At 40.7% G+C, this 13,658-nt stretch overlaps 1 protein-coding gene across 1 annotated transcript; it reads right to left on the reverse strand.

The window, feature by feature from the left end:
* Positions 1-1,994: 1,994 nt before the first annotated feature.
* On the reverse strand, positions 1,995-9,797 carry LOC125778440 (uncharacterized). The gene is made up of 2 exons (XM_049456032.1): positions 8,108-9,797; positions 1,995-3,107 (listed from the first exon to the last, which is right to left on the reverse strand). Exon 2 carries the CDS (start codon positions 3,086-3,088, stop codon positions 2,363-2,365), a length of 726 nt encoding a protein of 241 aa, XP_049311989.1. The 5' UTR covers positions 3,089-3,107; positions 8,108-9,797; the 3' UTR covers positions 1,995-2,362.
* Positions 9,798-13,658: the final 3,861 nt, after the last annotated feature.

Below are 13,658 nucleotides of genomic sequence, written 5' to 3' on the forward strand. Positions count from 1 at the left end.
AAACACAAAAAAAAAATGTTTTTTGACCCACCCTAACAAGCCTTGATGTTTGAATATCTCGCAAACGATTAATTTAAACGAAAAATTAAAACCATTTTTAAGACCACCAAGTAAAAAAAAAATTATTTCTTGACCCACCCTAATATGCATTGATGCTTGTTGACGAATATCTCATAAACGCGTAACTTATTCGAAAATTTATAACTATTTAACAACCAAAGAAACTTTTGTTTTTGGCACACCCTAATACATGCATGTAACATTAATCAAAGGTCTAAAGATACCTTCCTTCAGTCGAATGTCTTACTGCTTCAAGTGAATTCGCTTCATTGGTCCAAAATGCTGCACACATCCCAGCGCCACTTTCATTGCCTGCAGTTGCAGCATAAGCTTATCACAGTCCAATAAATACATCGAAAACAGCTTTCCTATGACCTAAATGCACAAATTCACGGCATATGGGTGTAGAGGGGTGCCACTGCGTTTACGTGTTATCGCCAAAGTGGGCAACCGTGGGGAAAAGGTATAAATTTGTGTCGAAAAGAAATGAGAAAAGGTCACCTTATGTGAGAATAAGTGCAGAGCAGAGAAATAAAATGAAAATATTGGCAGAACTAAGCCCACATTTGGCACACACACACATACTGACGCATGCACATACCCATGTAGGCACAGTAGTAGTTGTAGGCACGTTTGTAAGTGGTGAAAGGCATAGCTACTTGTCAGCTCGATGGCAGAAACAAAATTAGCGAAATGCAAAGAAAATGGTTTGATTGCAAGCGGCGTGAGGGGAAAGCGGCAAGTAACCGCACTGCTTGTTAATATGCCGTCTATCTGCTAGCAAGTGCATTGCTCTGCACTTACGGCAAGGCACTTACACACGTAGTTGCCTTTTATTGGCTCACAAGCTGACATTGCTCAGCTGCTGGTGAAACAGTGCTCGCTCGCTGCCAGCATCGGTAACGGCTTTAATTATGCCAACAACATGCAAACTCTACTTCTATCCGCTCTGCTTGCCCTCCCATGGCAGCTGTGTTGCAGTTCGCCTCTAATCAAGAGTGTCAGAACCCCGCTCCAGACCCACATACCCACATACTCGCACATGGCGCACAAGCAACATTTCATACCATATCCAATTTGGGTAGTAGTGTACAGTTCTTAGCTGAATTGCTGTGCGTGCGGGGTGCGGGTGGTGTTGGCAATTTCGCTTGTTGGCGCAATCGTAATTTATTGAAACATAACGGCATTAACATGTTGTTCACTCTAATGAGCGTGCGTACAACGGTGCTTACCAGGTGCAATTTCTTGTTTTGAAAGTCAAAGCTCGGGATCGCAACAAGCCAGTTTCGGCCGGCTTCTCGTGTGTCCTATGTACATGCTGCAATTTAGTGTATGAGCGTTTGAAAATCATGTGCAGAGGCGGCATCATGTTTGCTATAATATGATTGTGGCGTGTGTAGGATGGTCAAGGGTCAGCTTAAAATTGTAGTTAAAAGAGAAGCCTAAAGTGTTTAATACGAGCTAGAATTTACGTTGCGCAGAACGTCAGCCCGTTTTGCGAAGTTTGGGAGAGACTTGATATCTAATTGTGATATTTCAAACAGTTTCTTGAACTTCGAAGCTCCTAGATATCTAGGTCGAGTTCTAAATAAGTTCGAACAGTAATTTGTTACCTTTTGACTAGACCAACAACTGTTCTGCAGTATTTATCGTTTTTAACGAGTGACTTGCGTATATCCTGAGCTGGTTCGTTAGTTAAGCTGATGGAACTTTTGAAAATCTCATCGGCTATTTCGCTTTTCGGAATGTCTTTGCAGACTGGATCCCAGAATATATGCGGCCGCCTTCCGGCATTTATTAAATCTACCGTCTACCTATTTCTAAAGAGACTTGAAAATTCTCAAGCCTTTTTGAGAAATTAGAATTATGCCGGGATGCGTGTTGTTATATTTTTTAAATTATTCACTCAAAAACTTAACCAGTTGCCTGTACCAGTTAATCAAACTTGCGGAAAATACGAAAAATTTGCGATAAAAAGGGAAACGCGTGCGTTCTCTATTGCGGTCAAATAACAATTCAGTTCTTTATTTTAGCAACTAAATGACTTAGCCTAAATCTTAAAGCTAACGGGAAAAAACAGTTGGAATGGAAGTATACAGGTATGTACAAAAAGAGGTGAGTAGTTCATTTTGTTAACTTATAGTAATAGATTAAGGTAAGTATATATAACATTATTAGGGTAAGTATACAATACTAATTTAATTCAATATTTATAATTTTTTATAATTCATTTCTCTTAATTTTAGTTTTAGGTTTAAATTATATTTTGTCGCTTGACGCAACACCGGCCACCTTGACAGGATCAGATTCCTTCAATATCCAGTGGAAGGACAGCCAGTTTGTGGATGGGGCGCTTAATCGTGCCCGTCTTGGTTGCGACTTCCGCGACTCGCACCTTGCCGTCTTGCCCTTCGACGGCGGCGACGACGCGTCCGAGTACCCACTGCTGTGGCGGCACGTTGTCCTCGTGGACGAGGACGAGATCGCCTGGCTGCAGGTTGCGTTTGGGGTGCAGCCATTTGTTGCGTTCCTGAAGGCCCGTCATGTAGGTTTTGGACCACTGTCGCCAAAACTGTTGCTTGAGACAGCAAACAAGTTGCCATCTCTCGCAGCAACGAATTGGGTCCGTTGGCACTTGTGCTGGTGGCAGCGCTCGCAGAGGGCAACCGATTAAAAGGTGCGCTGGAGTTAGTGCTTCTCCGTCGTTGGGGTCCTGTCCCAACGGTGCTAGGGGACGAGAGTTCAAAATGGCTTCCACTTCGGCCAGTAGTGTTGATAGCTCCTCCGTCGTGAGTAGAGCGTTGCCGAGTGCGCGGACGAGCAGATGCTTGGCGGACTTCACGGCCGCCTCCCATAATCCGCCGAAGTGCGGCGCCCTGGGTGGTATAAAGCCGAAGCTGAATCCTTCTTCGGCTGCGAACCCCATTAGTTCTGGCGCTTGCGCTAGGAACGCCTCCTTCAGCTCGCGCAGCTTGCGGTCGGCGCCGACAAAGTTGGTTGCGTTGTCGCTGAATACTTTCTGTGGCATCCCTCGGCGACCAATGAACCTTTTAAGGGCGAAAATAAATGAATTAGTAGACAGGTCCGAGACTAGTTCTAAATGTACTGCTTTTGAAGTGAAGCAAACGAAAACTGCTATATAAGTCTTTACGGGTGGTCGACCACGTATTTTTAACGTTGTATATATGGGACCACAAAAATCTACGCCACATATCAGAAAGGGTCGTAACGCTCGAAGTCTTTCAACTGGCAAATTTCCCATAATTTGGGTTTGCAACTTCGGCTTGTAATGAAAGCAGTGTGTACAATTTCTTACGGTTCTACTGCAAGCTTCTCTGGCATTAATTAGCCATATGCGTTCTCGAAGAAGCGCAACCAACGCTTTTGCCCCAGCGTGGTGATTTCGAATGTGCAGGAACCGTAAGTAAGTGATAACGAAATGCGAATTTTTATTCAGTAATAATGGGAATTTGGCATCGTATGGGAGAGGTGCATTTAATAGGCGACCTCCTACTCGGATTAATTTGAATGACAGCGACATATCCGAGTACTCATGCAAAAACGGGTTGAGTTTTTGCAAGTTTGCGGGTAGCGTCGTGCCTTTCGTCAGTTTTTGGATTTCGCTCGCAAACTCGGAATGTTGAGTCACCTGGACAATTTTCAAGAAACTCAAGTTTAGCTCTTCTGAAGTCAAATTTTGTCCCCTGGAGGATTTTGGTGGTCGTCTGATCCATCGTAATATATATGCGACCACACGAAGCAATTTTTTATGAGAAGAGAATTTTTCAATGAGGTCCAATATTGAATTTTTCTCAGCAGTCGAAATTAATGTAAATGTAACTTTCTTCTTCTCTAATGCTTCGTCTTCTGGTGAGAGCTGGAAGTGGTTATTAATTGGCCATAATGCAGGGTCTTCTAGGAGGAACTGTGGACCGCCAAACCATATTGAATTATTCAATTCGTCCACGTTACAACCCCGAGACACTTGATCCGCAGGATTTTGTTTCGTTGGCACATGTCGCCACTCTACATTGTCAGTCAATTCTTGGATTTCGGACACTCTATTTGCGACAAAGGTTTGTAATGAAGATGGATGCGTCTTTACCCAGTGCAATACAATTTCAGAGTCTGTCCAAAATGTAATTTTCTCGAATCGTCGACTCAACATTGGTGCAACTCGTGACCATAATTTGGCAAGAAGATGTGCTGCCGAGAGCTCGAGACGCGGAAGAGATTTGGTCTTCAGCGGAGCCACTCTAGACTTTGCAGTAAGCAGCGTACATTTGACACCACTAGCAGATTGGCTTCGTATGTATATGCAGCATCCGTACGCTCTTATTGAAGCGTCGGAGAAGCCATGGATTTGGCATGTAGCAGTCGACTCTAAGTTTACATACCGAGGAATGCTAATTGACGAGAGCTGCAGTAGGTTGGCTTTGAAATTCTGCCAGCTAGTGTTGAGGCGCAATGGAATCGACTCATCCCAATCTAGTTTTTGAATCCAAAGCTCTTGCAATAAGATTTTTGCTTTGGTAACTAGTGGGGCTAATAATCCAAGAGGATCGAAAAGGCGAGCAGAAACTGACAATATGTTTCGTTTAGTGGCTCGCAGATCATTAAAGTTGGCATCCAAAACAAATCGAAACAAATCCTCTTTCGGCAACCAATGGATTCCTAGTGTTTTAGTAGAATTTTTGTCATTGAAACTTAATGACTTTTCAGTGCAATCACTGTCGAAAAATTTAGGGTGGTTCGAAAACCACTTTGTTAAAGTGAATCCTGCCGAGTTTAATATTTTAATTACTTCACTTCTTATAAGATCTAGAGACTCAAAATTTTCAGATCCTGTTAATAAGTCATCAACATAAAAGTCTCTTTTAATGGCCAATGAACCGAGTGGGTATTTCATTGTATTGGCATCACTGAGCATTTGCAAACACCGTGTTGCGAGAAATGGAGCAGGCGCAGTGCCGTATGTTACGGTGTTAAGACGAAAAATTTGAATTTGCTCAGAAGGATGCTCTCTCCACACAATAAGTTGACAATTTCTGTCTTCTTCGTGCATAATTATTTGGCGGTACATTTTAGTAATGTCCGCTGTTAGTGCATACTTATGTAAGCGAAAACGAAGAAGAGTTGAGTATAACTCTTCTTGGATGGTTGGACCTACCATCAAAAGTTCATTCAACGCTAATTGAGTTGAAGATCGACTCGAAGCATCAAATACAACACGTAATTTGGTTGTTGTGCTCTCGGGCCTTAAAACGCATTGATGCGGAATGAAGTAGTGTGGCTCACTCGGGATCTTATTGTTCGTTGGGCTCATGTGACCCAAGGCTCTATATTCATTCATAAAGTCCAGATACATTTTACGAAGTTCTGGATCTTTTAATGTCCTTCTCTCCAGGGCCTGAAACCGCCGAACTGCGGTTTCATAGGAGTGACCGAGTAACTTACGGTCAGCTTTAAAAGGCATTCTGACTTGAAGCCGTCCTGAAGGCAATACTTGAGTTGTATTTACGAAAAATTTTTCACACTCTTGTTGCTCTGGTGTGAATTTAATGCCATTTGATTCTGAAGGTAATTCTTCTAACGCCCAAAATTTTTGGACCACCGAATTAATTGACGTTAAGTCATCTTCAGATTGGCATAATGTGCTAGTTGCAGAAGGAGGAGGACTTAGATTGCTAGCATATTTGCCAGACACAACCCACCCTAAAAGGGTTTTCTGTAGCGTTGGTTGATTAGGGCCACTTTTAATTTGGCCAACCGCTAACAGTTCGAAAAAGGTTTCTGCACCCAATAAGATATCAATCTTTTTTGATTTATGGAATTCTGGATCCGCCAATTTAATATTGCGCGGAATTTTCCAGCCATTAACATTTATGTTATGGTCTGGATGATTAGCCGAAATGCAACGCATTATCCAGAATTCTGCCGAAAATTCGTAATTATTTACCCGCGACTTAACAAACGCGCTTAGTTTTGTCCCCACTTTCGTGTTGGAATTTCCAATTCCTATTATATTCAACGTTTTGTGTTGGCGACGAATCCGCAACTTTTGTGCCAAGCCCTCCGTCATAAAGTTGACTTGGGAGCCTGAGTCCAGTAACGCTCTCGCAGGTAGGTATCCGCCGTAACTGGTCCTCACTTGAATAACAGCTGTCGCCAACATTACCCGATCCGGCATACTCGCTGTATGCATGGCATGTGTGGTTGATGGTTGCGGATGAGATGCAGCGGGGAAGGAAATCGGGTACTGGTGTAACAATGTGTGATGCGATCGATTGCATACACGACATCGATCCGCTCTACACTTGGACACAGTATGCCCCTTACGCAAGCAATTTATGCATAAGGGCACCGATTTCACAAACTCAAACCTCTGTTGTACCGGAAGCGCCTTGAAAGTGGGGCAGGCAGTTAACGGATGTTCCTTTGACTTGCATTTTTGACAAGTTGGCTGCTTTGCCTCTGCAGCAACTAAAGCTGATTTAGTCCTATCCATGTGTGGCTGCTTCATGTGGCTCATGCTGGTTGTGGCTCCGGATTTCGTCCTCGAACAAGATGCTCCTTCCGCTGCTAACTGCTGAAACCTTCTATTTAGAGTTGCTTCGCAATCCTTCCATAATGGTAAGTGATCGTAGTCAAGTTGGTCTTCCCACTTGGATCGGGTGGCAGGGTCAACCTTTGTCATAACTATATGTATTATAATGGCGTTTGTTATTTGCTTCTCATCGCCCAGAGATAGCAAAGAGTCATAAACAGCAGACACTTCATCAATCATTGATCGCAATGAAGGCGCGGATGGCTTTGGGATGGTTGGCAGCTCAAAAAGTTTAGATATTGTATTGAAAAATATTAAGCATTTGTTATCATAGACCTTTTTAGGCTTGCCAACGCTTTCGGATAATTTTCATCCGACATCTGAAACGCTTTAACTGTTCCCAGAGCCTCTCCAGATAGACAATTTACCAAATGGTTAAATTTTTCTATATCTGGGATATTTGGATCATTATGAACCAAGCTCTCAAACAAACTCATAAAATTTTTAAATTCTGAATATTCTCCCTTGAATATATGCAAATTCATTTTAGGGAGCCTTGAGCTGTGAGAAGCTACGAAAGATGTTTCGGCAATTGACGTTCGGTTTTTGGCTAAAATATTTTTAATTATTGATTTCGTTTCAACAATTATGTCCTCTAACTCCCCTCGGGCCATGTCGTCTTCATCAATCTCTTCAATTTTAGATTGGCATTTCATTAGCTTTTCGCTATGTGAATTTAATATGTCGAGCCGACATTCCAATTCAATTGGATCTAACGACATGGTTTTTTCTAAAAGGCCCGTCTTTATTCGCAAAATACTATTTTTTGCCACCGTCCTTTGACGCTTCAATGACTTTAAGTCGATTAACTCCTTACTTGGAGAGAGGTTGGCGATAGTTGGCTTTGGCTTGCTCATTTTGCTTGTTTAAATTAAATTTTCGAAAAAACAAAAAAACTACAACGGTTGGCAACAGATGTATTAAGAATCGATACCGAAAGCGAAAAAAAATATATATATCGATTCCCAAATATACGAAAGCCAAACCAATAGCAATAAGGTTGGCAACAAATATATTTGGAATCGATTGCGAAAACGAGAAAAAATAATATCGATTCCCAAGTATATGAAAGCCAAACCGATGAGTTATGCAAAATGAGCACTAGCACAGTCGAAAATTTAACGCGAAAAAATATTGTCCAAGGATTAAATTTGCGAAAACACGAGATAATATGCGAAAAAACTGACCGAATTAAAATTTTAAAATTATGCAATTTACAAAAAGGTCGCACCTTAATGTAAGCAAATCCGCAATCCCAAAATCCCTTCACATTCACTTCAATATATGTATAGTATATAATACGTATATATATAATATATAATATATGTGTAAATAGGCGTGTAATGTGAAAAGGGAGAGCCAAAAACTGAAAGTGTGCGTTTGCAGTTTTATTATTATTGTTTTTTGTTTGCACCACTTTCAATAATTCGCACTCGTTACCTGGTGCGTCGGCTGTTTGCCGGCGCTTACGTCCCTCTGGCACAGGATACAGCGGCAGCTCATTCCCACGACGACTTAAGCAGCAGCGGATAGACGGCAGCAACGAAGTGATGGCACCAGCGGAATTATAGGAGCAGCGAAATTGGAGGAGCAGCGGATTGGTACCAATACTGGCAGTGATGGCAGCAGCGGAGCGGCGACAGAAGCAGCGACGTGATGGCAGCAGCGGAGCGACGACAGCAGCAGCGACGTGATGGCAGCAGCGGAGCGACGACAGCAGCGGCTGAATATCAACAGCGACGGGATGGGAACAGCGATGTGATGATTTTAACGGATAGCAATGGAAACGGTTGTCTTTTTTTTTACCGGCACTTTGGTTTCTACCGGTTTTTAGGCTTTACCGGTTGTTCAATATTGCGGCACTTTAAGCAACGGGGTTTTTTTTTTTTTTTTTAGAAACTGTAGCATAAATTTAAAACAAAAATTTGTATTTATTATTATTTTTTTTTTTTTTTTATTTTTTATTTTTTAGGCCAAAAACGTTTGTGCCTTTATTTGTGCTCACCACTGTACCGCACAAGTAGATCACTTTTCGCACTTATCAAGTACCTCCTTTTACTTTATTTCTTTTTTTTGTGAATTCTATGTACACGTATACGCACACACTCCACAATACTTCCCTTTTCTTCTTTGGCGATTTTTTTTTTTTTAAGCTTAGGTAAGTATGCGGGTAAGTATTTTAGCACTGCACTTGCACTGTATGTATAAAATTTTTTATAGGTTTTCACTGGTCTTCACGTATGTATGTATATCTGTATGTATTTATTCTTTTTTATTTATTCTTTTTTCTAGGTTCTACTTTCACGCACGCACTTTATACATATATCGATATGTCGGTATATATTTTTTGTGTGTTTGGAAGTCTTCACTGCACGCACTTCAACTATATGTATGTACAATATATGTTGTATATTTGGATTTTTAATCCTTTGTATAATATTTTTTTTTTTTTTTTGTGTTATTTTTTGTTTTTAGAATTAGTTGTTTTTTCACATTCACAACCGTGAACACCGTATTCCGAAAACCGAACACCGAAAAGGGTACAATTGGCAATTGGTTTCGAAAAGAATTTTTGCACTATTATTATTTCACTGAGTGTAAATCTTAAGTTAACTTTTGTTTTTTGTTTTATTATTTTTTTTTTTAAACACGCATTGGTCCCTGCTCGGGCGCCATGAAAATTCTCAAGCCTTTTTGAGAAATTAGAATTCTGCCGGGATGCGTGTTGTTATATTTTTTAAATTATTCACTCAAAAACTTAACCAATTGCCTGTACCAGTTAATCAAACTTGCGGAAAATACGAAAAATTTGCGATAAAAAGGGAAACGCGTGCGTTCTCTATTGCGGTCAAATAACAATTCAGTTCTTTATTTTAGCAACTAAATGACTTAGCCTAAATCTTAAAGCTAACGGGAAAAAACAGTTGGAATGGAAGTATACAGGTATGTACAAAAAGAGGTGAGTAGTTCATTTTGTTAACTTATAGTAATAGATTAAGGTAAGTATATATAACATTATTAGGGTAAGTATACAATACTAATTTAATTCAATATTTATAATTTTTTATAATTCATTTCTCTTAATTTTAGTTTTAGGTTTAAATTATATTTTGTCGCTTGACGCAACAAGACTAATATAACGACCCTTGTGTCAAAGATGCCATTTTGTCAGCCCTGGCGTTAAAGTCACCAAGCACGATTTTGACATCGTGGCGAGGGCAGCTCTCATAGGTGCGATTCAAGCATTTATAGAAGGCATCTTTGGCCACATCGTCATTCTCTTCCGTCGGGGCGTGGACTCAAATCAGTGATATGTTGAAGAACTTCGCTTCTCTCTCTGACACACGAATACCATACCGAACTTGTGCTTCTTTATATGGCCACCGTATTAAATGTCACAAGGACCTACTCGCGAGATTTAGCTTGTTGATCGTCTTTTTTAATGTAACTCGAAATCTTTTCTCGCAGGTAAAGCGTGCGGATATGTACTCGTAGTTTATTTTATCAACTTTTCCTCTGCTTATAAAGCTATGGACAAGTCGCTCAAGTCGCCAATCTTGCAGCTGACTTCGCTGCCGAGTTTTCCACTGTAATGTGGAATGGTATTAGGTTGAATAATTTTTAACTTATTTAGTAATCGCGTGATGCTGAGCCACTATATTTGCTCCAATGGTTCCCTGTATTAGATTTTGCGATATTGATGTACAGTTACAGGTGATGTACAGGGCAGGTGATTCGCTTCATGTTGAGTCTAATAGCTTCTTACATGCGTAGAGAGCATCATTTCCTTTTCCTTTCCCATCTTCTCTTCCACAATAAGTTTTCATGTGAGTTTTCTGCCCGAAATCACTCCCAGCTACTTGGTACCTTCCTTAATTGTTAACTTAATTATGTGGAGCCTCGTGGGTTCCTGTGAAACTTTCTGGTACCTCCTGATATCGCCATTTGGAGTATGACCTTCAAGCCCTTACTCATCTCGGCACCAATTGTGTCCATGGCTTCGTTGCTTTTCCTTTAAATTTTCCCAGAAGTTTTAGCTACAAACGAGTTTTTCCTTTTATTTCAAGAATCTTAAGTACTTGTCGTCCGATGTACCTACTCTCAAGCTAACCGAACGGAAGGATCTGTTATTTTTGGGATAAGCTATAGTGAGAACTTACTCGTAACTTTTTATACACTTCTTCTTCTTCGTCTTTGACACTAGAATCGTGGGTTAGTCCAAGCCAAAAACGCAAAACTTCGGCAGTTGTCTCTATCTTCTGGTTGTTCGTCTCAAGTACAGACTCTGTCGCTATGTACTTGGTCCTTCCATTGAAAGCGTGGGCATCATTACTTCCTTTGTCCACCCATGGATTTGAAATTGAAGAAGCGTTTTGCTGGAGCATCAACTTGCACGCGAACAACATGGCTGAACCCGCACATTCCTTGGATTTTAATGCGCTTAACTATATTCATGTGGCCTTAGAACTCTCACAGTTCATGATTCCATCTTCTTCGATATTCATAGCCCACACGAACGGCTCAAAAGATCTTGCGAAGAACTCTTCTCTCGAATGTTCTAAGTGTTTCTCATCTCGGCTCGTTATCGAACATGTTTCTGTGCCATATAATGGGACGCAAAACCTATCTCTTTCCCTTCTTTTCCTAAGTTAGGTTATCTTAATCTGATAGGCCAATAAGCCACGCATAGACCAGTTTTGGTTCTTTGCGATACCAGATAGATTCAGTTATTAGGTCCATAAGGAGTCATTCTTTAAGATGCCTTGAAGCGAATTTTAACAAACTCTGTGACGTCACTAGCAATACCTCCTCCAGTGTATCATGCTGTGGTGATCGCAGATGCTTCCAGCGTAGTCTCGCTAATGCAGGGGTGTGTCGCTACCATACAGTGACTGTTCTATCGACTGCCAATAGGAATTAGGTGTAATTCCGATCTGTCGTTTCTTTTGCAGCCAATAATCGTCCAGCCGATTTATGGAAGTTAGAGGAGAAGTGTATTTCTGTGACTGATGCATTGTTGATACTGTGTCTCCATACTCTTGCGCCTATATTCTGCTCACTTCGGTGGAACTAAGAGAAGATTCTGAAATCGCAATTGACTGAATTTCGCTATTACAATTGAGAGTCAATTTCTGATTTAATTTAAAAAACCCTTTACCTATATTCCATACACATTGGTAACTGTTTAATATGTATGTAGGTATGAGTAACTTTGAAACCAATTTTTAACGAGTACACGCTTTGTATGTAACTCAAAATACAATTTAAGCAAAACCAAAATCCACAAAACATATGCAGCCCGTTGAAGTCATGCGCTTAAATGGATTTTCCTTTTTTCCCACTTGCAAACATAAAAATTCCGAACGTGCAATGACAATTTGCCACATTTCAACGCGCTTGCTGCACAATTATGAAAATAGCCGCTTTTTTGTTGCGTTAAACAATCTTGATTTCTGTTACTGCAACACCTAATTGCCATGGGCAACGTTGACAAGCATGCTGTGCTGCATTACGTATGTGCGGCGTGTCGGCTTACAAACAACAGCACCTTCGACGCTGTGTGTGCTTAACAAGGTATCAAGTGCGGCAAGTTACTGTTATAAAACTTGACAGGCAACACACACAAATTGTTTATGCAAAAAAATCGCAACAATCGTGCGGTGTGTTGGCATCAGCGATGCAATGCTTTTTTTATGTTGATATACAAGTAAATAGGGACGACATGGCGTATACGTGCTGTGGAAATAACTTCCGCATAGTTGATAAACAATTTCGGCTTTGTATTGTTAAAAGTTGTAATGCGAAAAAAGCAAAATAATTTAATGAACAAGCCAGCTAGTTTTTTGCGCGTTGCTTGATGTGTGTTCAATTAATACTTATTGATAGTCGTATGAATAACTGGCGGCCATACATTTTGTGGCGGCCGGAGGGGAATGCGACAGCCAGTGAAGTGTAGTCAGATTGGCGGAAACGCGGTTAGTGGTTTACAACAGCTGCCACAACAACTACAACACATAAATATATACGAATGTGCCGCAATTGGTTAAGCGTGTGTGTGTGTGTGTGTGTTGCATTGACGTGGCGGCGTAATTAATGCACTTCATATTAATGAGCGCCCGCGTTGCAGTCACCAATGTGACAGTAGGTGAAAGTAAATCTGCGAAAAATTGCAATTTGTTGAGCAAAAAACAAGGCATAATATTTAAATAAATGACAAATACACACACACGCACACATGCAAAATATGCAAATACAACATTTACAACAAAAATCGCATGCCTTGCATATTTATACCATAGCCGCGTGCGGGCGTTTGGGGAAAAAGTGAAAATTAATTCACTTTGCTGCGGTAAAATAAGATGTTGTTGTGCTGCACGCGTGTTGCACGTGTAAAGCAGCGCGTGACAAAGGCGCCGACCGCAGCGGGTAAACAATGAACAGCGCGGCACATATACACATACATAGTTACGTATTTATATTCATATTTATCGCGTTAACCCAAATGAATAATTAAACTGGTGTGTGCGGTGTGTGGTGCGTATGTGAGGCACCACGTTCACCGTTCTTTCTACCGCAAAAGTGAAAAGTGTGCAACCGCAGCCGCAACAATGGGCATAAGATAACCAGACGGCGCAACATTTTTTGCGTTGCAGCAACCGAATGCAACAAACTGCCGACTCATTTGTAAGCGAGTACATAAAGTGGTACAAATGCAATATATTTTTGTATTGAAACGTTATGGTGTTGGTCACTGCAATGATCAATGTGATAATAATACCACTCATATCAATCACCATGTGTCCATTAAATTGTATTTATGGACTCATTAATTTAGCACCATTTTGTAATTCAAATAATTGGAATTTGCCTTTATTCTTCAATCAGTTTAGATAATATATCACTTCTTCTTCACTCAACTTGATCTGCACCTCTTTTTCTCAATGAAATGATTCCGATTTTCTGCCTGACATTTTTCTCATATATTCAATAT

This window comes from Bactrocera dorsalis, chromosome 1, assembly GCF_023373825.1.
Source record: "Bactrocera dorsalis isolate Fly_Bdor chromosome 1, ASM2337382v1, whole genome shotgun sequence".
NCBI classification, from domain to species: domain Eukaryota; kingdom Metazoa; phylum Arthropoda; class Insecta; order Diptera; family Tephritidae; genus Bactrocera; species Bactrocera dorsalis.